Here is a 22338-nt window from a genome sequence, read left to right on the forward strand (position 1 = left end):
CAGGGGTCCAGGGAATTTCCCGAGGCCCCCTTGCGACAACTTCTGGTGCCTCTCAAGGGTGGGGGGGAGAGCTCCAGAGGTGCAGCGGGCTGGGGACGCGAGACTGGGGTGCGGGGGATCCCCCCCAGCGCCGCGCCCGCGAGCCTGCGCTTCCGAGGGTGTGCGAGGCGGGCGGGGTGGGGGTGAGGGCGGCGCTGTCTGGCCCGGCCCCACAGCCCGGGGAGTAAGTGACTGTCCCGGCTCCGGGAGCTCTGTGGCTTCCCCCCACACACACCCCACCCCACCCTGCATGTAGTGTCTTGGGGCTCTACCCCACGTGACGTCACGATTGGGGAGTGGAGGCGCGCTCGCGTCCCGAGGCCACCGCGTCCATCGCTCTGGACTGGAGGTGGGAGAGAGGGAGCAAGGCGAGGTGCTGGGACCTGCCCCTGGAAATGCGTGCGTGTGCGCCGCTGTGTGTGGGGAAGGAGTGTGTCACCGCGAGGTGTGCGTGCCCCGTGCGCCGGCCCGGGACGCAGCTGCTGGGGAACGTCTCACCCCACCTCGGCGCACACCTGCGGGGGCTCGAGGGGAGGGGCTGAACTTCCCCCCAGTCGGCCTTGGGAGGCAGGTGTGGGGTCCTGCGAAAGGGGTTTGGCAGCCTTCCACGGAGACACCCTCTGCTCCTTTATGAAAGAGGTTAACGAGGCCCACCGCATCTAGTCCATGAGCCACTGACCTCCGGGGAGTGCCTTGGCTCACGCTGGGTGGAGGGATTAGCGCGTTTCCTAGTGCTAGAAGAGGACCTGAGGACATTTTCATCCGCCCCCTTTTATTTTACAAGAAAATACTGAGGCCCAGAGAAGGTCCGTGATTTACTTAAGGTCACTCAGCAAATGAGTAGACTCCCAGCCCAGCAAGCTGCCAGTGGCCCAGGTACTGAGAGCTGCCCAGGGAGGGATGCTCCTTGCTCTTGGAACTGCCCCTGGCCCTCTTTGCGCACGGACCTCTGTGGTCCCTTCTTCCTCTCCCACTGGCTGAGCACTGGGTCCTTCCTCAACACGGGGCAGAGGCAAGTGGCTGAGGCAAGGGCTAGAGGACCCGAAGGTGGGGGAAAAGAGGGGTCTGGCTTGTGGTTCTGGGCAGAACGCTGGCCCTGACGGTGAACTCCCGCGGTGGTTTCCTCTCTGTGCAATGGGCACAGCCCTCCAGTCTTCACACCCACATCCCTCCCACCCCCTTGGTCCCTCTCTGGCTTTGGGACAAAACAGCCAGAGCCACTGGGCTCTGAGACAAAGGGGGGGGGGCTTTCCTGGAATTGCACATCCTTGGGGAATGGAGGGGAGGGGAGGGCCCTTCCTGGTCCCCAGACTATCAGGTGGTGGGGGTGGCCTGAGCGAGAGGCAAGCTGACGACACACCACCCCTTCTTCCCCCATCTCTGCCGGCAGCCACCGCAGCTGTCAGGAATTAAGGGCTTGAGGCTGCTGGGGGTGGGGGTGGGGCCATGGGGGAAAAGTCTGGCCGGACAGCAGGAAAACAGCCGGGGGCAGGAAGCAGACTGCGTCACTGGAGCCTTATTTGACCTTAGCCACCCCCTGTCCGCCCCGCTCTCCCCCACTATGCAGCAGGGACAGCTTGGGACTATATAGTAGGAGACAGGGAAACAGCTGGAGGGTCCTGCATGTCTAACTCTCTCTCAAGTGTTTTGGAGGGCGGGGGAGAGAACCTTTGGGAAATGCTGACCTAGCAGAGATGCTGAGTTATTTCTGCTCTTGGCCTCCCCCTGGACAGAGAGTGTGAGTCTCTTTGCTCCCTCACCCCACTGTCTGTGAGACCCAGGACAGCAGAGCAAAGGCAAGAGAGGAACCTTCTCTCTGGGAACACCCGTGGCTCGGGCCACCATGGATCTGGCCTGACCTCACGGTGGACTTGGGCTGCCCATGTGTGTGAGCACCAGACCATGGCCCGTATGTAGATGAGATATGTCGACAGTGAGCAGCTGGGGTCCTAGTCCTGATTACCCAAGCCATGACCAAGCCCCCTGTCAACACCAGCATCCTCCAGTCCCCACTCCAGCCCTGTCCTAGGCCCTGGGCCTCAGCCCAGCCCCAGCCCCCGCAGCCACTGCCTGAGACCACAATTACAGGGGCCACTGGGGGGTGGAGGGGGACAGCCAGGAGGATGAAAGGCATCTTGGAGAATGGTTCCAGCTGTGGCAACTGGGTGGGTGGGGGCAGGTCGCAGGGAAGGAGGACCAGGGGAGGCACAGGGTGAGAACAGGTGGGACCCTCAAGGCTGCAGCCTAGTCCAGACCAGCCCTGCTTGATCCTGACGCACAGCTCTGGAGAAGTTGATCTTGGTGATGAAAACAGGGAAGGTGTCCCCGGACAGTTAAGAGGGTCCTTGGTCCTGTTGTCCAGGCTTCAGCAAGGTAAAAGGAACATCTTGCTGTGTCATTGTCTCCAGATTCCTAATGTGTGGTCACTGAAGGGACAGGGAGATGTGTTTGGTGCCCCTGGCCCCAGGCTGGTTCTAAGCCTTCCACCTGGCCTCCTCCAGCTGCCTGTTCTGCTCTCCTTGGTGTGGTCACGCGAACATCTGGGGTTCCTCTGTGCTCTATCCCATTGTCCCAGTTCCACATGTCCCCTGCCACTCAGCCAGCAGGGGACCCAGCCTGTGCCTGGGGCTGCGCATCTGGGTGAGCAAAGGGAGGGGGATGGAGAGGGCACTTCTGGGTCCCGCTCCTCCCTCCGTTCCCAAGAACAGAGCTTGGGGTTCTGACAAATGGACTCCTGGTCCCAACAATGCCTCCTGGACTGTCACCCTTATGTTAAGGCAGCTTCGAGACCCCGGTGGGAGTTGGTCGCAGAAGATGGATCACTGTTGGGTGACTAGCAATGTAATGACTTCAGCGCGTGCTCACAGCGCGCTAAGAAGCTCCCAGGCAAAGCCTGTTTTGTGATGGAGAGGTTGAGGCTCAGGTTAACTGACTTGCCTAGGACCTTTTCTCTGTACCATGACACTTCCTTTCAACATAGCTGGAGATGGTATTGGCTCATGCCACTGTCCCAGTTTGCTTTTCTGGCATCACAGAGGAAAATGCCCTCTGTCACCTAGCTCATCTCAGTACTCCCAAGGAGGACTGGACCATAATAGAGACTAGGACCTGGCCTTGCAGCCCTAGGTCTGGCCAGCGCACAGGTCCCAAAGACAGCCTGGAATCCTTGCAGCTTGACCTAAGCTGTCTGTGGGCCTCTCTGATTTCTCTCAGTGCTATCCACGGCTCTGAGTTCCCTAGCTGTCCTACTCCTGATAATAGAGAAGCTGGACTGTGTACGCCCTCTGGTGGTGTATTTGAGAAGTTCGGGAGATTTAAAAATCTGTAGCTGGGCGCTGGAGCCCTGCCATAGCCTCACGAGGCCCAGAATTTAGCTGCCAGCTCTGGGGAAGGGAGAGGGTAGAAGAGTAAGGGAGTGGGGAAGGAGGGGAGGAAAGGAGTGGGAGAAGGGGTGGGGGGATAATACCAGAGGGGAGGACCCTTCGTGAGTTCTGGGGAAGACAAAACTGTGGCTATAAACCCTGTCCCTCAAACCTTTTATTCTCCTTGTGTGGCCCATAATGCCATTGCTACTCCCCCGCCTTGAAAAGTTAAAAGAACCTGCTGCGGCTGGGAAGTTACGAGTCTAAATTCTCAGCGTGCTTTACCGGAAGCCCAGGCATTTGATCAGAGGGAGCCTGGACAAGGCAGGAAGGAAAGGACCAATGCTCCCTCCTTGCACCACAGCCAGATAGCCCCTGCCCACTGTGGTCCCTGGGGACTGAGCCCTTCGATGTCATCCAGTGGATGCAAAGACACTAGGAGAAGATGCATGTACTGGAAGCCACCATTTGGGTCTGTCACAGCTGAAGTCTCTGTTCCATTTGAAGAAGTCTGTGTCTCCCTAGTCCCCGTAGTCCCAAGAGTTGCCATCTCAGTCATGAGAATAGATCTCTCTGGACGCCATAACTGGTTCTGGGCTAGGCAAATAGCTAGCATCTTCCTTGGGACTGTTGCTGGATATAACTTCAGAAGCTATTCTTTTTTTTTTTTTTTTCTAATCGTGATCTCTAAGCACTTAGGCACAGAGATATCACACAGAGAAAATATAAAAGCAAAGAAAGGTGTAACAGAGAAAGGTGTAAAGTAGGGAGGGAGGGATGAGACCGAGGGCACTTACACCATTTGAGCCTCTGGGGTAAGTTGTGGCTAAACTTAAACTGAGTGAATGGACTCCCCATTCTTTTTTTTAAACAATCCTGTTTTTTTAAAATAATTTTTTGGTTTACTTTATTTATTTGAGAGAGACAGAGAGAGAGAGAAAGAGGCAGAGAGAGAGAGAGAATGGGCATGCTAGGGCCTCCAGCCACTGCAAAGGAACTCCAGACGCGTGTGTCCCCTTGTGCATCTGGCTAAAATGGGTCCTGGGGAATGGAGCCTCGAACCGGGGTCCTTAGGCTTCACAGGCAAGCGCTTAACCATTAAGCCATCTCTCTAGCCCTGGACTTCCCATTCTTTACTTCCTTCTTGCCTAGTCTACCAGTCAGACATCTTTGCAATTGGAGCTGCCCAATACCTGCAGAGCCTCAGCAGTCTAGCCCATTCTCACAAGAATTACTATTTATTAAATGTAAATGACATAATTATGTGTCCCATGCTAAGTGCTCTTCATTTCTCAAGAAAAAGAAATTGTGCCACCCAGGAGAATCCCAGATGGGATTGCCATTCCTCCCACTAAGGGCTGGAGTCTATTCCCCTCTCTGGATTTTGGCTCTCTGTAACCTGTTTCAGTCCACGGAGTGTGATATGTCACTTCTATAGCTGGACCTCAAAAAGACATGGGCCACCTTCAAGCAGCCTTAGGGAAGAAGTTTTGCCACCATAAGGCCACCATGATGGAAGGAAGCCCAAGCCAGCCACGTAGACAGGAGATAAGTAGAGGAGCCCTGAGGTCATAGGAATGGACTTCCCAGCCTCAGTCATTCTGCCCATGATCTGCCCGATGAGCAGAACCACCCAGCTGAGGTTCCAACACATTTCTGACCAAAAAGAATCTTGAGTCGTTACTTCAGGGTTACTTGCTATGCCAGAATAGACAACTGAATGGGGTGCTACCCCACTGTACAGGTAGAGAAACTGAGGCTGCCTTGTCTGTCAGCTTCAGCCCAGATCATCTGAACTCAGAACTCACGCCTTGCACTGTGTACCTTGAGGGGAAAGTCACTCCCCACTGAGGTGTTTGCACTTGGGCAATTTGAGGCTTTGCTTTCCCAGTTCGGCTGCATCCTCCCCCTCCTGTTCTCTTGGGGAGAAAATGGAGGCAGGAGCTTCAGCTCCAGAGAGCCACCCATGTTCCTTCTCCTTCCCTATCAGCTTCCTTCAAGGAGCCAGAAGGAAGGCCATAATGTGGCTGGGTGCCAAGAGCGATGTTGGGACAACCTTGCTTCCCCTTGGGGTGTGATCAGAAATACAGCACTCAGGAGGCAGAGTTAGGAAGATTGCTTTGAGTTCAAGGCCAGCTTGAGAATACATAGTGGATTCCAGGTCAGCGGTCAGCCTGAGTCAGAGCAAGACCCTACCTAAAAACAAAAACAAAAACAAAAAAACAACAGAGGGGGGTGGGGAGAAATACTGGTTTGGGGCAGCCTTTTCAATGCTTTCGGGGTGTGGTTAGTTTTAGTGGCAACAAAAACTACCATTCCTAACAAGTACTTTTGTTATTTTCTACAGTTTATAGAAAGCTTTAATCTCATAGACCTTGGGTGGCCCCAAAGTCTTGATTTCCTCCAGGAGCTACAGAAACAGACATAATGCCCTAAAAAGGGCTGCTCTGAGAGTTGAGCACACTGTCAGAAGCTTCTAAGCCCCATGCCCCATCCCTTTCAAAATGAACCTCTAGTCCTACCCCAGACCCAGGCCCTTGATGTGAAACAAGAGTGCATAAAAGTGTGCCAAGGGAGAAAATGGTTCCAGCAGACCACCCCCCTTGTAGTGTGGGGGAAGATAAGGACACAGGGTGATGAATCCTAGGAAGTTAGTGCCCTTGGAAGTACCTCCCAGACTGGGCGGAAAGTTCAGTGGTTAAAGGTGCTTGCTTGTGAAGTCCGCCAGCTCAGGTTGGATTCCTCAGTATCCTTGTGAAGCCAGATGCACAAAGTGGTACTTGTGTCTATACATATCCCCTTTACACACCCCTTCCAAATTCTGACCCTCTGACAGCTGGCAGGAGATTCCATATTCCCTTGTGGATCCAGTGCTATTGCTTTAAATATCTTTATTGATACTAAACTCACCCACCCATCCCATAGCCAGCAGTTCTGAGTCTGGTCTCCAGAGGCTATAGACTGGCTTTTTGGTTTTCTCCTGGGGGTGGGGGGAAGGCGCAAGGAGAGAGGAAGGGCCTGCTTTGTATCACACAGAAACTCCTGGAGGACCCCTTACCCCCCCCCCCGCCCCCCAGTTTTCCGAGACCTGAGAGATAGACTTTTTGCAGGGAGCAACTGGGCCCATGCAGCGCCCCCTGCTGGAACCCATAGGTCTCGCGGTGTCCAGGGGCGGCTGTGTCCAGTTTGCAGAGGCAAGTGGTGGGTTAGAGGCACAGGCTGAGCTCCTTGCGCACGCGACAGCGGTGACACTGCACCACGCAGCACCAGTGGAAACGGCACAGGCAGTTTTCCTCGAGCTGCACGCTCTCCTGGCGGTGTCCGCGTCCGCAGCACAGCAGGTCGCAGCCGCTGAGGTCCGGGGCACTGCTGTTGCAGGCGCGGCCACGCGTGCCGGGCGAGCCCGTGCGCCGGTTAGGGGCGCAGAAATCGGGCGAGTCGGCGGCGTAGATGAGGTCGGCGCGGCCAGGCGGCTTGAGGGTGCGGACAGCAGGCAGGAGGGCTTTGCCATCGTTGGTGCCCATGACGCGCGAGGCACCGTGGAAGCGCTCTAGCAACCGGGCGCCCACTTCGCGGAATGGAGGGAGCTTCTGCCAGCAGGTGCGCAGCGCGCACGAACCCGACAGCCCGTGGCACTTGCACTCGGTGCGCGTGTGGCTCCGCACTGCCTGCAGGAAACAAGATAGTGGACAGATGGGAAGGGCGGAGAAAGGTCAAGATTGACAGTTGAGAAGCGGGCAGGGCAGTGAGCAAAAGTGAGGGAGAAAGAAATGAGAAGGAAAGAAAGAAGGGAGGAAGGAAAGAAGGGAGGAAGGAGTTTTTGTGAACAATAACAAAACAAAAAACAAAACAAAAGAATACTGTAGGACATTAAGTAGGTAGGGCGGAGCTTCCGGGGTCCAAAGCGAGGATGTAGGAGAATAGAATGGATTCTCAGCATAACCCTCCTTCCAACCCAGACCCCTCTTTCCTGTCCCTTGTGGTGCCCCAAGGCAGAGCTGAGCAGACTCAGCCAGCCCCCTACCCTCCTCCCCAGCCCCCTCAACAGGTATGTGGGCCTGTCCTGACATTCCCCTCTCAGCCCCCTCCTTCCGCCCAAGGCATTAGATTGAACCCTAAAGGACACAGAAAAGTGTGGAGGGGTGTCTCTGAACCGCTGTATAGCGCGCAGGAGGGCTCCCCATGAATGCGTCACTGAGAATAGAACCCAGGAGCCCTTCCCCTTGTTTGTGGATCTCTAACATCCACAGCCCCATTAGATCACCCAGGAGTGTCATCAGTGGAAACTCACAGACCTGACTCCTCCCCCCACCCCACTCCACCGCTCCTTTCTAGAACCATCTGACACAGGGAGACTTTTTGCCCAGAACCAAGAGCTCCTTGGGTCTTCCTCACTGCAAAGGGACTGGGAAAGCGGCCAAGGCTTGGGACAGGTGAGACCTACTCTGAAGACAGCCAGGCAATAAGTTCTCAAAATCACTTTCCAGCCTTCCACTGACCGCCCCCCCTCCTACCATACCAGCCTCCTGAGCTTCTGGTCCTTCACCTCTTTCCAAGCCCAGTTTCCTTAGACATGTTTTAGCCCCTGCCCAGGCCTCCCTCACTTCCCCTGGCTTCCCTGCCTCCAGACCCAAGACCTTTACATAATTTTTACTTTTTTCCAGTTCCTGCATTTGCGTGGTATCCACCTCTCCAACCACCCCAAACTTTGCCTCACCTGTCACGTCCCTACTTTGGACATTCCACGAGTCTTAACCCTGTCCATAGAGCCTCCCAATTCCCCAGTGGTGTGCGCTTCTAGACCGGACATCCCACACGTACCCATGTCCCTCCCCCAAGCCCTCCCGTGCTCCGCTCATCCCCACACACATTCCCACCCTCGCTCGCGCCCACGCTTCCACAAACACCCACACACACCCGCAAACTCACACTCACCCACACACTTCCACACTCAGAGCATCTGCGCCTCCCGTCCGCGCGCACGCACCAGCCTGCCGGCCTCATTGTTGTGCAATTGCACCAGAGCGCGGATGTCCCCGCGCCCTCGCTTGTGCTGCGCGTCCATGAAGAGCCTCGACTTCTCATCCCCGAAATCCACGTCGTCACCGCAGCCTCCCCACTCCCAGGGCGCGCTGGCATCAGCAGATGGAGAGCCCACTAGGCCTGGGGGCCCGGGGGTGCCCGACTGGCCAGAGGAGGGCCGAGGTGGAGCCCGTCCGCGGGGGGCCTGGCAACCGCACTGCAGCAGCTCGCCCATGGAGCAGGCCTGCGTGACCGCGTGGCTGGCACCGGCCGCGGTGATGGCAAACACGAAAGCTGTCTCCCGAATGTCTGCGGAGGAAGGCAAAGTGGGTGCTGAGGACCACCGCTGGGGCCTGGGCTGCGCTGGGGTGGGCAGGGCAGGGTGGTGTGAGATTGCTCCGCTGAGGGGCGGAGGGAGCGGGGTACCCGTAGCTGGACCAGGAGATAGGACTCCTCACATCTGCTCCCCTCTCCTCTGATCCCTCCAGCCGGGAGAAAGCACCTCCCTCAGGGGACCGCTGCTCCCCACACTGACCCTGCTGCAAGATGCGCCCAAAGGCCTTGCTGTGGCTGGAACAGTTCCAGCGGCGGAAACGAAACTGGAACTGGCATTCTCGAACCCCGAGCCGTGCGCCCCGTGCCAGCTCGGCCACCACTTCTGGCTCTGCCTGGCACAACTCGGCCTGCCTCCCCGCCAAGCGCCGGGCCTTCCTGCAGATGCTGGTAGGGTCCATGACCAAGGGGCTGCCCACGGCCCTGGGGGAACAAAACAGCAGGTCAGGGGTGTAACTCACAAAAAGGTGGAGATGGGGGTGGAGTGGAGAAGAGAAAGACCAACCCCACTAAACCTACAGCCAGGATCCACACAAGCCTCCCCCATCCTACCCCCAACAGAGACTGAAATGGTCCTGTCTTAGTCTCTCACCATTCTACATCTGCATTCCTTCTCAACTAGTCTAGACTGAAAATTCATCTACTACAAGGATTTAGACTTATCTTTCTGCATACATCTTCATTGATCAATACTTAGAGGACCTTGACTCAAGGTGAAGGGCTACCTAGTGGTAGGCCAAAATTAAAATTTAACAGGCCTTGCTCAAAAAACACAAGGAAGGGGCCGGGCGTGGTGGCGGATCTCCGTGAGTTCGAGGCCAGCCTGAGACTACATAGTGAATTCCAGGTCAGCCTGGGCTAGAGAGAGGCTGTACCTTGAAAAGCCAAAGGGGAAAAAAAGAAAGAAAGAAAGACAAGGACGAAACTAACAGAAGAAAGATCAGGAAGGCTGTGGAAGAAAAGGAAGTGTACTCCATGGAGGGACATCTAAGAGATGCAGGCAGTACTATCAGGAAAGATTCTGGCCTTCGTGGACCACATGCTAGGCATGTCAGCCCTAATGCAAAGCCGGGGCTTTCCCAGGGACCATGAGATGCTAGACTGTCTAGGTAAAAGAACCTCTGAGAAAAGTCACAGCCCTTCTGTCATCTTTAAATATATATATATATATAATTAATTTACTTATTTGCAAGGAGATAGAGAGAAAAGAGATATACAGAGAGAATGGGCGCACCCGGGCCTCCAGCCACTGCAAACTCCAGACGCATGCAGCCGCTTTGTTCATCTGACTTTACATGGGTACTGGGGAATCGAACTGTTGGGTTTTGTGGACAAGCGCCTTAACCACTGAGTCATCTCTCCAGCCCTCTCCTCTAGTCCTAACTTTCTCTTTCTGTCAAATGGGAGAATTCAGCTTAGGTCACTAAGGTGGGCCCTCCTACCCTGATATTCCTTATTGCCTTGGAGCAGACAGCAGGAGGAAAGAACTGAAGACTGAACTTCTCAGCACATTGGAAGGTAAAGGACACTGAGCCCTCTCTTGCTCCAGGGTGCCTGGCTTTCCAGAGTAAGATGGCGACAAGCCAAGTCTGTGCACTGGGGTGACCTAACCAATTGAGCAATGGAGGAGGGGTGACATTTGGCTGAGGGGTGGGTAGAGAACTCATGGGAAGTTCTGCACTCTGTCAGAAACCTTTCCACCCCACCTTCATTCCACCTGAAGAGAGAGCTGCCACTTGGTTTCCATAAGTTGTCAGCCAGGAATTCACACCTGGGGGGAAAACCACTTGAATCAGATGGCTCCTATTTGAACATAGCTGAGAGCCCAGGCTGGAAGGAATATGTGGGCCGAGCACTGGGGGGGGGGTAATTTGAGACCACCCAAAAGCCTTCAGCAGAGGGCAGAAGAAGATTTTTTTTGGGGGGGGGGTCATGAAATGGGAGGGATGAGGAAAATGTTGGCAGATGGGCGTGAAAGGTCAAGGTGGCCTACTTTTCAGTTTTGCTTCAGTGCATATCCGCCCCACTGTCCCCATTCGCTCCACAAGTACAGGCTGCCCAGGCATGTCCTGAGATGTAATGGTCTTAAATAGCAGCAAGAGGAATTTGAGTCTTAAGGTAGAATGCTCAACACTGAAAAATTAGGTGTTTGCAAGAAGATGTGAAAGCTTCATTCTTGAAGGGCATGCGCGCACATACACGTACACACACACACACACACACACACACACACACACTCAGGTGGCCGTCCATCATCCCTACCCATGCAGTTCAGGAGCCAAGCATCCCAGTGGAGAGACACACAGCGCACCTTCCTTGCACTGAGCCTGGAATGTGTCCAGTCCCAGCCCCAGACAAGAGACAGATGGAATGGTGAGCAGTGGGGCCTAAGCTAAGGGAGCCCAAGGTGGCTCCTGATGGCTCTGTGACCTCGGAGAATTAGTCAGCCTCTGTCCATCCACTATCTGTTTATCCATCCCCCTCCATCCACCTCATTATAAAAAGGATTTGAGAAGCTTCCAGCACGGCTGTTCAGGGCTGGTACAATAGATGATGAGTTTCTTGGGAGTCAGGACTCTCTTCTTTTCCTTCCTCTCCTCCGTTAGATTTCTAGACGCCTAATTCACACCCACCTCCTCCCCACAATATTTGCTCATTTTGCAGATCATGAACTTCTGCATCACATGTGGTACATAATATGTTGGTGAATATTTAACATGTGTTTCTAAGTGAATGTATGAGGCACTCAGGGAGAAGGTCCTCCCCTGAACCCAGGCCCTGTGGACATGTTATTATTTCATAACTCTTAATTCATTTTCTTTCCCCTCTGGGGTGGAAGGCTCTCCATGGCTGGCCAGCTCCCCTGCTACCACCTGTGCATCCTGAGTCCTCCTGGCTGGAGCTCTGCAGACTTATCTCCCCCACCCCCCATTCCTCAGCCTCACCCCCAGCGCACCCCGTCCTCTGCACACTCCCTACTTTTCCAAGGTTGACTGGATTTATCTTCCCAAGGTCACTCTGCCCCATCCCTCTCCTCTCCCTCCCCCCCCCCACCCCAGGAAAGCAGGAAGGCGGCCTGGACAAGTAAGGGAGAGAGGCAGAAACCTCGTGACCTTGCCTGCTTCCCAGGGACTAGAGATAGGAGAGGAATCAGTGGGGCTAGGAAGAGAGGGCCCCAAGGAAGTGGGGCTGGCTGGCTTCCTGGGAACTAGGCTTGTTTACCAGCTGGTCAGGAGGAGGGATGGGCAGCGATAGCAGCTAGGATCCCAAGGGACCTGCTTGCTCCCTGCCCTCCTGTTTTCACACCCACCCTAAATACATAGGAAATGAAACTCCAGAAAGAACATGGCAGGAGGCATTGAGCAAGACATCCTGCAACGCTTCTGACCCTGTTTTCTATCAACTGTGGGTGGGCTGAGGCCCTTCAGACAATTCAATTTTCTCTCTTGCCTTTAGGAAAATGTTGAATTAATGCAAGCCCTCCCCATCAGATGTAACGGTTGACTTTACTTCTAGAACCAAGTCTTCAGTACCCCTTCCCTTTCCTTCCTCCCCTTCTGACTCCTTAAGGAATGAACTTTGCTGTGGGAGCTTCTGCGCTGCATTGGTCTCGCGGGAGCCCCAGAAGACAAGCTCCTCTACGGCAATTTGCACAGCTCAGAGGTTGCACTGACATGGTGGTAGGGAATATATAATATATAGGGTCTGGGAATAAATCAAAGTGCCACTTCTGGGCATAGAAAAATGGGGAAATGAGGCTAGTCCTAAAAGAAGTCGGTATGCAAACAGGAAGGGATAAGTCTAGCTGGCCATTCCAGCCAGCCTGGCCTGCACTGAATGCTCCCTTCCAAGGACCACAGTTGGTAGGATCAGTGGTTCTGCAAGACAGCATCAGGGACCAGTCATTACCTACTGGTAACACCTGTAGACCTGAGCCTCAGAGGCCCCAAGATTCTCTGGTCGAACCTACCTTTCTACCTTGGGATTCAGAAGGTGAAAGAGAATGTCAAAAACCATCTACCCCACCCCCACCCCATCCACCTCACCTGTCACACACGTGAGCACTATCAGGAGAGAGATGACAGACACTGGCCACTTGATAGAGGGATTCCTCATTACAGAAAAGGTTAGGTGGTTTTAAAACCCAAACAGGATCTGGAGCTGGTGGCCCAGGCCTGTAATTCCAGCAACTCAGGAAATTTAGGCAGGAGAATTACAAATACAAGGCCTGCCTGGCAACTTCGTGAGCCCCTACCTCAAAATAGAACGTTAAAACAAGGCTGAAGGAGCTGAAGAGATAGCTTAGTGGTTAAGTGCTTGCCTGTGAAGCCTAAGGATTCCGATGCGAAGCTCGATTCCCCAGGACCCACATAAGCCAGATGCGCAAGGTAGCGCACGCATCTGGAGTCTGTTTGCAGTGGCTGGAGGCCCTGACATGCCCATTCTCTCTCTCTCTCTCCCTCCCTCTTTCTGTGTATCGCTCTCAAATAAATAAATAAAAATGAGCAAAAAATTTTTACAAAAAACAAGGCTGAGGATGTAGGTCAGTGAAGGAATGTTTATCTAGCATGCTTGAGGCCCTGAGTTCAATCCCTAGTATTGCTAAAATAAAATAAGATAAAACCTAAGCAGGACCAGAAGAAAGTGGCTGCCTGAGTCATGGGAAGATCTCGAGTGGCCTCTCACAGTGTGGTCCACGCAGTCCCTTCCTCCTTCTAGAGCTCTGACCCCATCCAAGAACCAAACACTACATTTCTAGACTCGGAGCCACTCCCTCTGCACCCCCAAGTCATTAACATGCTCTTGGCCAGCATCTCTTCAGGCATACCTCAGCTCCCGCTGCCCCTCAGAAACACCAGCCCTGGGCCCACACGCGTCCCTCTGGGCGTCACTCGTTTGGAACTGTCCTGCCACGGTGTTTGTGTGTCTCATCCCTCAATTGGACAGAAGCCTCAGAGCAGACACAAATCTCACAAGCGGACATGTCATCAGTGAAGCACACTCAAGGCCTTCGGGATCCCAGGCTTAGAACGGATCTGGGCTCTGCCATTTGCTAGTTGTGGGTGGTTGAGGGAGTCCCCCACATGTGAAGCATCACCTAGTGTTTGCTGAACGGATGAGCCTCCCGGGCCTCCGGCGCCTTAATGAGAAAATGGAAATACTAATGCTTGCCTTCTTCCCTAGTTCCGTGGGCAAGATCTGTCCCAATGGTGGCTCTCCACAAGTGCTCTCATTCTCCCTACACACGCCCCCTTCTGCCCTAGGGCCTGCAGGATGTCCTTCTGTCCAACTCTGTCTTCCTCTCCCAGCCTGGAGCTGGATCTCCTCTTCCACTCAGCAGGCCCAGGGACCAGAAGCACCCTGCTGGATACTGAGGCCAGAGGGATCACAGTCCATGTAAATGTCCTGCCTCCTCTGAAAGATCTCACAGCTTGCCTCTCTCGATTTCCCCACCCCCAAGGTCCCTCGACTGACCCCACCTCCCAAGAGCCAGCAGAGGGAGCCCCAAGCCCTGGGGCTGTGAGTGGGGGTGTACAGGAGTGGGGGAGGTGGGTGGTGGAGAAGGGGCAGAAAAATGTTGCCTGACTGCTGCTGAGGCTGCCGGGCCTGTGCCCGCCCGCCTGTCCTGTCCTGCTCTGTCTAACTCCTAACTCGGTAATTACTGCTCCCCTCCCCCAGCCCCTAGCCCCACTTCAACCACCACATCAAAGCCAGTGATGCCCCAGCTCCATTAACTCCTGCCTCCCCACTGCCCACCTGCAGCCCCTATCCCATCTTATTCCCACCCGGACCCAATTTCTTCTTACCACTCTTGAGAGAAGCCGGGATTTGCCCTTCCCTGAAAGACTTCACCATACAGAAGGGCCTTCCACTGGCCAGGATACTGGGTGTCAAAGCAATGGGCAGGCTGGCCCTCTACTGGACACCCGGTAGGCTGCTGTCATGGTCTTCTGTTCTTCCGTGTGGAGTGGAGAGCACTCATTTGAGGGTGGGGTACTGGAACGGCAGTCCTGCCTCCCACCCTCACTACCCACAAGGAGAAGGCACTGAGCAGGAGGTAGATTCACTCATAGTGCCACTGTCAGCTACCAGTACTCTAGCTGGCACTGGGCAGGTCCCCTCCTGTCCCTGGACCTCCTGCCCTCACCTGTGAGCACAGTAGACCAGATGATCTCCCAGTCCTTTCTAGATCTAGTTCTAGATTAAACAGAGGTCTCAGAGCAGGTGGAACCGGCCCACGAAGCCTCCTGGCCACATGTCTTTACCCTAACTTTTCAGAGCTGCCAGAGGGTCAGGAAGGAGGTCCCAGGCTAGGGGGAGCTCTCATGTCCTTACCAGTCTGCTGAGGACAGAGGTCTGGTTCCCTGAGGCCTCCTGCTGGCTGCCCAGAGCTGACTGCTAACCTTACCCTGCCTCATCCTGTCCACAGCTGCACTTCCCCATCAAAGTACACATTCTGGAATGCCCCTTGCAGGGCCCTGGTGATGGAGCCTCCCACTGACCTCTCCCCATCAACGCTCAATTCTGATGAGAAAGGGGCAGGAGGGGTTTGCTCCCCCCCAGGAAATGTCACAGTGCCAGGACTCTGGTAGGCCCAGGGCATGCTCTGGCCCTGATCAAGCCAGCCTTCTTTTGCCCCTGCCCTTTTCAGCTCACAGCCCCTTTGTCTCCCTGGAGAGGAAGCTGCCAAGGCAGAGGCCTAAAGGCGGGGGAATGGATGGCTACCCCACCCCCACCCCACCCCACCATGGGGCTTAGTGGGAGCCAGCAATAGCACTGTCCAGGAAGGGTCAGATGCCTCAGATAGACAGGATGGCCTGGTGGCCAGGCTGAAGCTGGGCATGTGTAGCCACCACAGCTAGGAGACCTATGAAGATGCCTGTGTCCCTTCCCTGCCTCTCTGCGCCCATCAGCACTGAGGCTGCCCTAGGCCTCTGGCTCCCTTTTCCTTTCCCTAAGGAAGGAGGACCAGGGAAAGCTGGGGTGGGGGAGGGAGAAACCGGGTGGTATTTTTCCTAGTGGAGCAAGGCAGGGTGGGGAGGGGAGTTAGTTTCTTTCTTAGAAAATATAGAGCAGAAAGAGGAAGAGAGAAAGGAGATGGATTTAGCTCTTCTATGAAAGTGAGGTATTTTCCACACCCACTGATGGAAGGTATAAATAAAGATGGATCAGGCATTGTGGAGAACTTCTGGGAGGAGCAGAGAGCAGTGAAGGATGGGGGAGCTGGTGACCAGGGAGCCAGAGCCTTTCTCTCCTGCCCCACTCCCAGGACAGGGACTGCAGGGGAGGGGGAAGGGCACAGCACAGGCTGGGTGGCCTGGAGGCAGTGGGCTGGACAAGATGACCTCAAAAGGGCCTAGCCAATGTCCTGCAATCTGGGAATCTGTGATTCATAAAGATATGGTTACAGATGGAGAGAGACACAGAGAGGCTGGTGGCAGAGTTTAAAAAGCATGCATTTCTCAAAATAATAAAATCAAAATAGAAATAGAAATCACGCATTGCATGCGGGGGGGGAGTAGAGAGGAAAGGACAGTGGAAGAGGAACATCTCTGGGACCTGGAGCCAGGTCTCTGAGCTGGTTTCTGGGTCTAGTCAAGGCCCCAGGACCCTTTTTTCCTAACCCAGACAGTCAAGACACTCAAAGTCCCTACAGTCCTTTTGGACCCCAGCCTGCCTGTGGCTAGAATGTCAGAATGGCTGTTGCAGGGCTGGAGAGATGGCTCAGCAATTAAGGTGCTTGCCTGCGAAGCCTAAGGACCCAAGTTCAATTCCTCAGTACCCACATAAGCCATATGCATAAGGTGGTGCACACAACTGGATGGAGTTCATTTGTAGGAGCTAGACACCCATTCCTCCTCCCTCTCTCTCCCCCCTCTCTCTAGTAAAAAATAAACAGAATAACTGTTGCAAGTCCTGCCACTTTCCTGTGTACCCCTGAAGCTCTGGCCTGGCCACCGTCCTCCGAGAAGCAGAGAGAAGAGAGCCAGGGAAGCAGGCCCTGGGCATCAACTCTGGAAACTCCAGTCCAAGTAAGGCTGAGGAAGTGAGGGAGAAAGTGGCAAGAGTCTTGGGAGACCAAGCCAAGAGCCCACCTACCAGACTAAACCTGACTTTCGAGGGCAATGATGGCACTGCATGGAGAGAGGAGTTGTAAGCAGAGTCAAAAACTATGTGAAAGGAAGCCTGGGCTCAAGCCAAAGGAATGAAGTGTCAGAAATAGAAGAAAGAGAGGGGGCCGAGGCAGGTGGGAGGAACAGGTTCTCTCTGAGACACATCTGAGAGAAGCATTCGCTGGCCACCTTATCACCCGGGCCCCTCACTCTTCACCCAGCTCCCCCTGCAGCTGTGGTCATGAAGGCCTCTGTGTTCTCCCACACCTGCCCTCCTCACCTCCTCCCCCACTCTCTGCCTCCAGGCTTCAGGGTCAGTCTCCAAGGGACCAGGCCCCTCTCTGTTGGCTTGGCTCCCACCCAGCATTCCCTCCTGAACAAAGGAACCCCCACAGATACAAACCCCAGAAAGGTGAATCAACCCCTTTAGCTAGGCTCTACACCTATCTCTAGGACCTAAACTATCCTGGGCCTGTAAGACCCTCAAGATAAAGGCTCTGCCCTCCAGGAGCAGAAAAAAGAGACTCCAGAGAAGACAGATGCCAATAAAATGCAGTAACTGCATAGTTGCCCAGAGATCAGGACATACACAACACAAAGACAACTGCTTTGTGGAGGAAGTGGTATTTTAACTCTAAGGAGAACAATTTACACCAATGGGGAGGGAGGAGAGGGAAGGCAAGGGGGGGAGAGCAAAATTAGGAAAGATGTGTTAGAGGAACCAGAACTCTTTGTTATGTTTTGCTTATGGCATTAGATTTTGAATTTAAATTAATCCCCCTTGGACTGGAGAGATGGCTTAGCAGTGAAAGCACTTGCCTGGGCAGCCTAAGGACCCAGGTTTGATTCCCCAGTGTCCACGTGAGCCAGGTGCACACGGTGGCGCATGTGTCTGGAGTTCATCTGCAGTGGCTAGAGGCCCTGGTGTGCCTTTTCTCGAGCTCTCTCTCTCTCTCTCTATCTGCCTATCTCAAAAAATAAATCCCCCTTTTCACTCTGCGGTAGGGGGGAAGGCAGTGGGCAGGACAGGATGAGTTGGAAGAATACCTATTAATGTAATTTTATAGATTTTTTCCCACCAAATTCTCCCAGCAATCTTACCAACTAGGGAAGTTGTTCTGATTTTAAAAGCAGACCTTGTGGGGCAGGAAAGCAAGGTAACTCGCCCAAGATCACAGATTTAAGGGCTGATTGGATCTCAAGTCTGTGTCAAAGCTGCTTTGCCATTGCCTTGTGCTGAGCCAAAACCCAAGGATGCATGTTCCGGAGCGGAGACCTGGTCGTCCTGAACTTGCCCTCTCCCTGACACCCACGAGGGATGTCTCGCAGGCATCGCGGAAGGAAGGCTAGCGGCCAGCAGCTTCCTGTGTGGGCATGGTACTGTATCTTATAGAAGAGAGGGATTGACCTGCCCCACCCCTGGTTCCAAACTGGGGGTGGGGGGAGAGAGAGAGAGAGAGAGGGAGGGAGGGAGAGAGAAAGAGAGAGGGCTGGAGGGTAGGAATCTAGCCAATGACGTGCCGATATGCAAATAGAAAAGCCCCTGCCTTCTTAGGATTGGCTCACCCAGCAGCACTATTGCCCAAATCCTTCCTCTCTGAACACTGAGCTACTCCAGGCTGGTGTTTGCAGCTCTGAAAACTCCGAAGGAAAATTAAAGAAAAGAGAAAAAAAAAAAGTCTTCAGGATTTAGATCTGAACTGTCCGGGCTGGGAACCCACCTTCCCTACTCCCCAAGGCTCAAACTCTGCAGTCTAGGTGTCTGCCCTGTTAGGGCCAAGCCCAGAGTCCCGGTCTGAGAAGACGTCCCACCTCTCCTCTGGGCTGGTCAGGCCCCTCTTCCCTCGCACCGGAACGCCCCATCTCCTGAGCTGCACTTTTTAATGTTTTCATCCTTACCGCACCCCCCCCCCGTAAGGAAAAGCCGGGCGCTTGGCCCCCCGGGGATTCTGTTTTTTCTTTCTTGATAGGAGAGGACGAAGTGGAGAAAGCCAAGGGTCTCTGACTCAGTTTCTCCCTTTTCTCTCTACTGCCCCCGCCCCCAGACTTAGCTGGTGGGTTGGTGGGCAAAGAGGAGCGGAGAATGGGCAGCTGTTTGTCCCTCTCTGCCATGTAGCTTTCCACCTTGTTCCTCTTCTCGGCTCCCCATTCCCAGGGTCCTCCCTGCCCCCAGTCTCCCACTCCAGACCTCCGGGGTTCCCCAGCCGCTCTTTCCTACCTACCTGCCCATACCTTGGTAATGCGAACGGAGCGCATTTCGTGGTGGGGAAGGGAGGGAGAAACACAATAGGATGTGCCCACGCGTTGGGAACGTCAAAGTGGCACTTCAGAAGTGCCAAGGGAAGCCAGAAGGAGGACACAGATGCACTGTCGTCCAGCAACCCCCCCCCCCCCACAACCTCGAGCGACTACCCTGCGGCTGGCATCCCCAAGCAGGTAGAGCCCGAAGGCAGCAGGAGACATAGTTGGGGGGGGGGCAGGGTTCCCCCAGAGCCTGGCTGGGGGCACAGCCCCGCGGGGCACTCACCACCACAGTCCGCCGACGTGCGCCGGACACAGCAGCAGCAGCAGCAGCAGCCCGAGAGCCGAGGGCACCGGCGGCAGCATCGTGACGGTTCTCGGGCGATGCAGCGGGGTGCGCGGCGGCCGGGCTTCAGGCGGAGCGCGGCGTCGGAGCGGCGGGCGGCCGGGAGGCGACGGCTGGAGCGGCGGAGGGGGCGCCCATCCCGGGCTTGGAGGGCGCGGCGGAGGCGGAGAGCGGACCGGGCAGCCAGCGCCTGTGTCTCCTGCCGAGCTCGCTCGGGAGAAGAAATCAGAGCCGGGGGCGGAGGTGGGAGGGGAGCGGGGCCCGGGCGTGGGCGGAGGAGGTGGCGGGGGTGGGGGGGAGAGAAGAGAGAACCGGGGAGGCCACGGGGGTGGCAGTTGCGACAGGCAGGCGGCGGGACTCTCGGGAGAGGGAGCCGTGCGCCCCGGGGCGGCGGGCGCGGAGCGAGCGCGGCGGAGGGCGGGAGCCGGGTCCTGGGGCGGGGCCCGCGCGCTCCGGGTCGCCCGCCCGCGCGCCCGCCCGCCCGCCGTGCCCCTCGGCTCCGACGGCCTCCCGCAGTCCCCGGCTGTCGGGAGTGGAGGGCACGCAGGGGGCGGGAAGAAGAGTCCAGAGGGGTAAGGAGCGGAGGGAGGAAGAAGAGCTGAGGACGGGGGTGGGGGGGGGGGCTGGTTGCTGGCTGGGAGACGTTTGACAGGTTTGTTGACTGTAAAGAGAGAAAACTTCCCTGGAATGAGGGAGTTTGGAGGGGAGGGAACTGTGCGGAGAGAGATCCAGGCGGGGGCCAGGGGAGGAAGTCGGCCCGGGGCGAGGGATGCTCCGTGGAGGGGTGTCTAACTCCACTGCCCGCCCAGCGGACCTCGGAGGTCGCTTCTCGCAGGCTGCCAACTCGGCGTGGTACGCCCCTTCCTCGGCCTCTCCCCGAGCCTCGGGGGTCTTGTTCCCCCAGCCCCCCCGCCACCTCGTGCCCGTGTCCCAGACAGACAGATGGGGGGGGGGAGACCAGAAAGCCAAGGGAGCCTCTGCCTCTGCAAGGGCCTGCTCTCCAGCGCCAGCGAGCCAGACAGTGAGGTGGCGAACTTCGAAGAGATGAGGGCTCCGCATTTACTGTAGCCCAGCCCCGATTATCCGCAGGTCCCCTGCCTGGAGTTCCTCCCCAGATTTGGCCAGGACTGGAGACGGGTGGGAGAACCAGCTGCAGGTGAGGTGGCGTTTATCTGATTCTGTAATGCCACAAAAATGTCTTTGATGCCCCTGGGCCCCCTCCCCACGGGAGAGGGAGAGATCAAAGGCCCCGTGGGGAGGAGGGACAGCCCCATTCATCAAGCCAAGAAGCTGGCAGCAGGCCTCAACCCCTGTTCCTCCGACCTGGGGCAGAGGCCCTTCCCGCCCCCCCCCCCCCCGCCCTTGAGGTGCCCCAGGAGTGCAGAGGAACAGGTGGTGCGGACATTCCGAAGCAAGGGCCAATTTCCCTGCCACCACCATTTAGAGGGGCCATCAACTATAAAAGGAGGACCTCAAGCCCACGTGCCAGAACATTCTGGCAACAGGGGGAAAAAAAACTTGTCATTTGTGGTAGGAACCAATCTGTGGAGTTTGAGACTACTACCAAAAAATGTCGTCGTCCCCCCCCCCCCCGCGAAAAGGGACAAGTGGATGAAATGACGCTGGAGTAGGAGGCGGGAGGAGAGACAAAAAAAAGACCACAGATACCTACCTCAGGACAGGGGACTATCTGAGGAAAGACGATATATGGTAAAGAGGAAAAGAAATGGAGAAGCCTTGGCCTAGGGGAGACCCAGGTCAGTGCAGTCCTTGAACTGGGTGCTGAGAGAGAAAAGGGTGTGGGGCATTCTGGGGAAGGAGAACTAGCAGAGGCGGGCAGTGGGTCTCGGAGATAATGGTCCCAGCTCTGCGCCCCTCCTGTTTTAACCTCTAACAGCATCCCAATGCAAACACTAGGAACTTTGTGCACAGTTGCTTTTCCTTTTTCTGGACAGTGCCAATCCTAGGCACCGCACGTTCAAAGACACATCCAGGTTCAGGCTGCATACACACCCAGGCCAAATGGTGCCAAGCAGACAACTAGAAGACTCTGAGGGTCCCTAGAGGGTGCAGGTGCCCAATGACCAGACCCCCTGGGAGCCAGCACTTGGGTTCCAAGCCCCCTGCCCCCACCCTGCTACTGTTATTGCAGGTTATGAAATGCTTTCTCAGTCCTGCATTCTTCTCGGAGGCAAGAATTTTAATGTATTTGTCTTTGTCATCAGGGGACCTGGGCTCTGGGATCGCCCAGCCTCGGCCTGAAGAGGGAGCGCCCCAAACCGACTCTTTGCTGACTCCAGACCCCAGCCTCTCCCCATTCCCCCACCCCCATGCCCTAGTCCTGCCCCTTGTCTCTCCTTCCCAAGACACAGTCTCTCTGTGGGGTGGATAAAAATGATGTTATTGAAACAACAGAATTGGGAGCAGTGGCAGGGAGCAGGGATCAGCTCAGGAAACTGGGGCGTTTGCCAAGAAGCCTGCTCCCCCGCAGGCGGCCTTTCTGCCCCCACCCCCCACCTTTCCTCCAAACACACACAGTTCGCCCCACCCTCCTGCAGTGTTCACTCCAGCCAGATCTTGCAGAATCTTTAGCCATCCCTGGACTCGGCAAGCCTTCATCCCCCCCCCCCACCACCCCAGAATCCCATTCCAGAATCAGTTGGGGCAGTAGTACTTTTGCAGAAGCATGGAGCAGGGGAGGCACGGGCCTGAGTTTGTGGTGGGCAGGGCTCCTGAAGCCCCTTTTCCAAGGATAACCTTGGCCTCTTCCTACTCTCCTTCACCCTTTTTACATCCTCACCCAGGAGTTGTTTGGCATCTGGGCAGAACCAGAACACTGACTTCTGTCCTCCTTCCTCCACCCCCACCCGTCACAGAAGTG

The 22338-nt window shown here is 55.6% G+C and overlaps 1 protein-coding gene and 1 long non-coding RNA gene across 2 annotated transcripts; one reads left to right on the forward strand and one right to left on the reverse strand.

Annotated features, from left to right (window-relative positions):
• Positions 1-6275: 6275 nt before the first annotated feature.
• On the reverse strand, positions 6276-19516 carry Wnt6 (Wnt family member 6). The gene is made up of 4 exons (XM_004662923.2): positions 19398-19516; positions 8959-9179; positions 8389-8732; positions 6276-7069 (listed from the first exon to the last, which is right to left on the reverse strand). The coding sequence occupies exons 1-4, from the start codon at positions 19475-19477 to the stop codon at positions 6608-6610; spliced, it is 1107 nt and encodes a 368-aa protein (XP_004662980.1). The 5' UTR covers positions 19478-19516; the 3' UTR covers positions 6276-6607.
• A 438-nt stretch (positions 19517-19954) lies between these two features.
• LOC123460064 lies at positions 19955-21144 on the forward strand. Its single transcript, XR_006636773.1, has 3 exons — positions 19955-20029; positions 20547-20613; positions 21059-21144. It is a non-coding gene; the product is annotated as an uncharacterized LOC123460064 (long non-coding RNA).
• Positions 21145-22338: the final 1194 nt, after the last annotated feature.

Source organism: Jaculus jaculus, chromosome 4 (genome assembly GCF_020740685.1).
Source record: "Jaculus jaculus isolate mJacJac1 chromosome 4, mJacJac1.mat.Y.cur, whole genome shotgun sequence".
NCBI lineage: Eukaryota > Metazoa > Chordata > Mammalia > Rodentia > Dipodidae > Jaculus > Jaculus jaculus.

Excerpts from the sequence above, each read along its gene's own strand:
- Wnt6 (XM_004662923.2), bottom strand. The coding sequence starts at position 19,477 with ATGCTGCCGCCGGTGCCCTCGGCTCTCGGGCTGCTGCTGCTGCTGCTG. Across the intron at positions 9,180-19,397 it reads CACGTCGGCGGACTGTGGTG|GGCCGTGGGCAGCCCCTTGG; the intron begins GTGAGTGCCCCG and ends TTGTTCCCCCAG. Across the intron at positions 7,070-8,388 it reads ACAATGAGGCCGGCAGGCTG|GCAGTGCGGAGCCACACGCG; the intron begins GTGCGTGCGCGC and ends TGTTTCCTGCAG.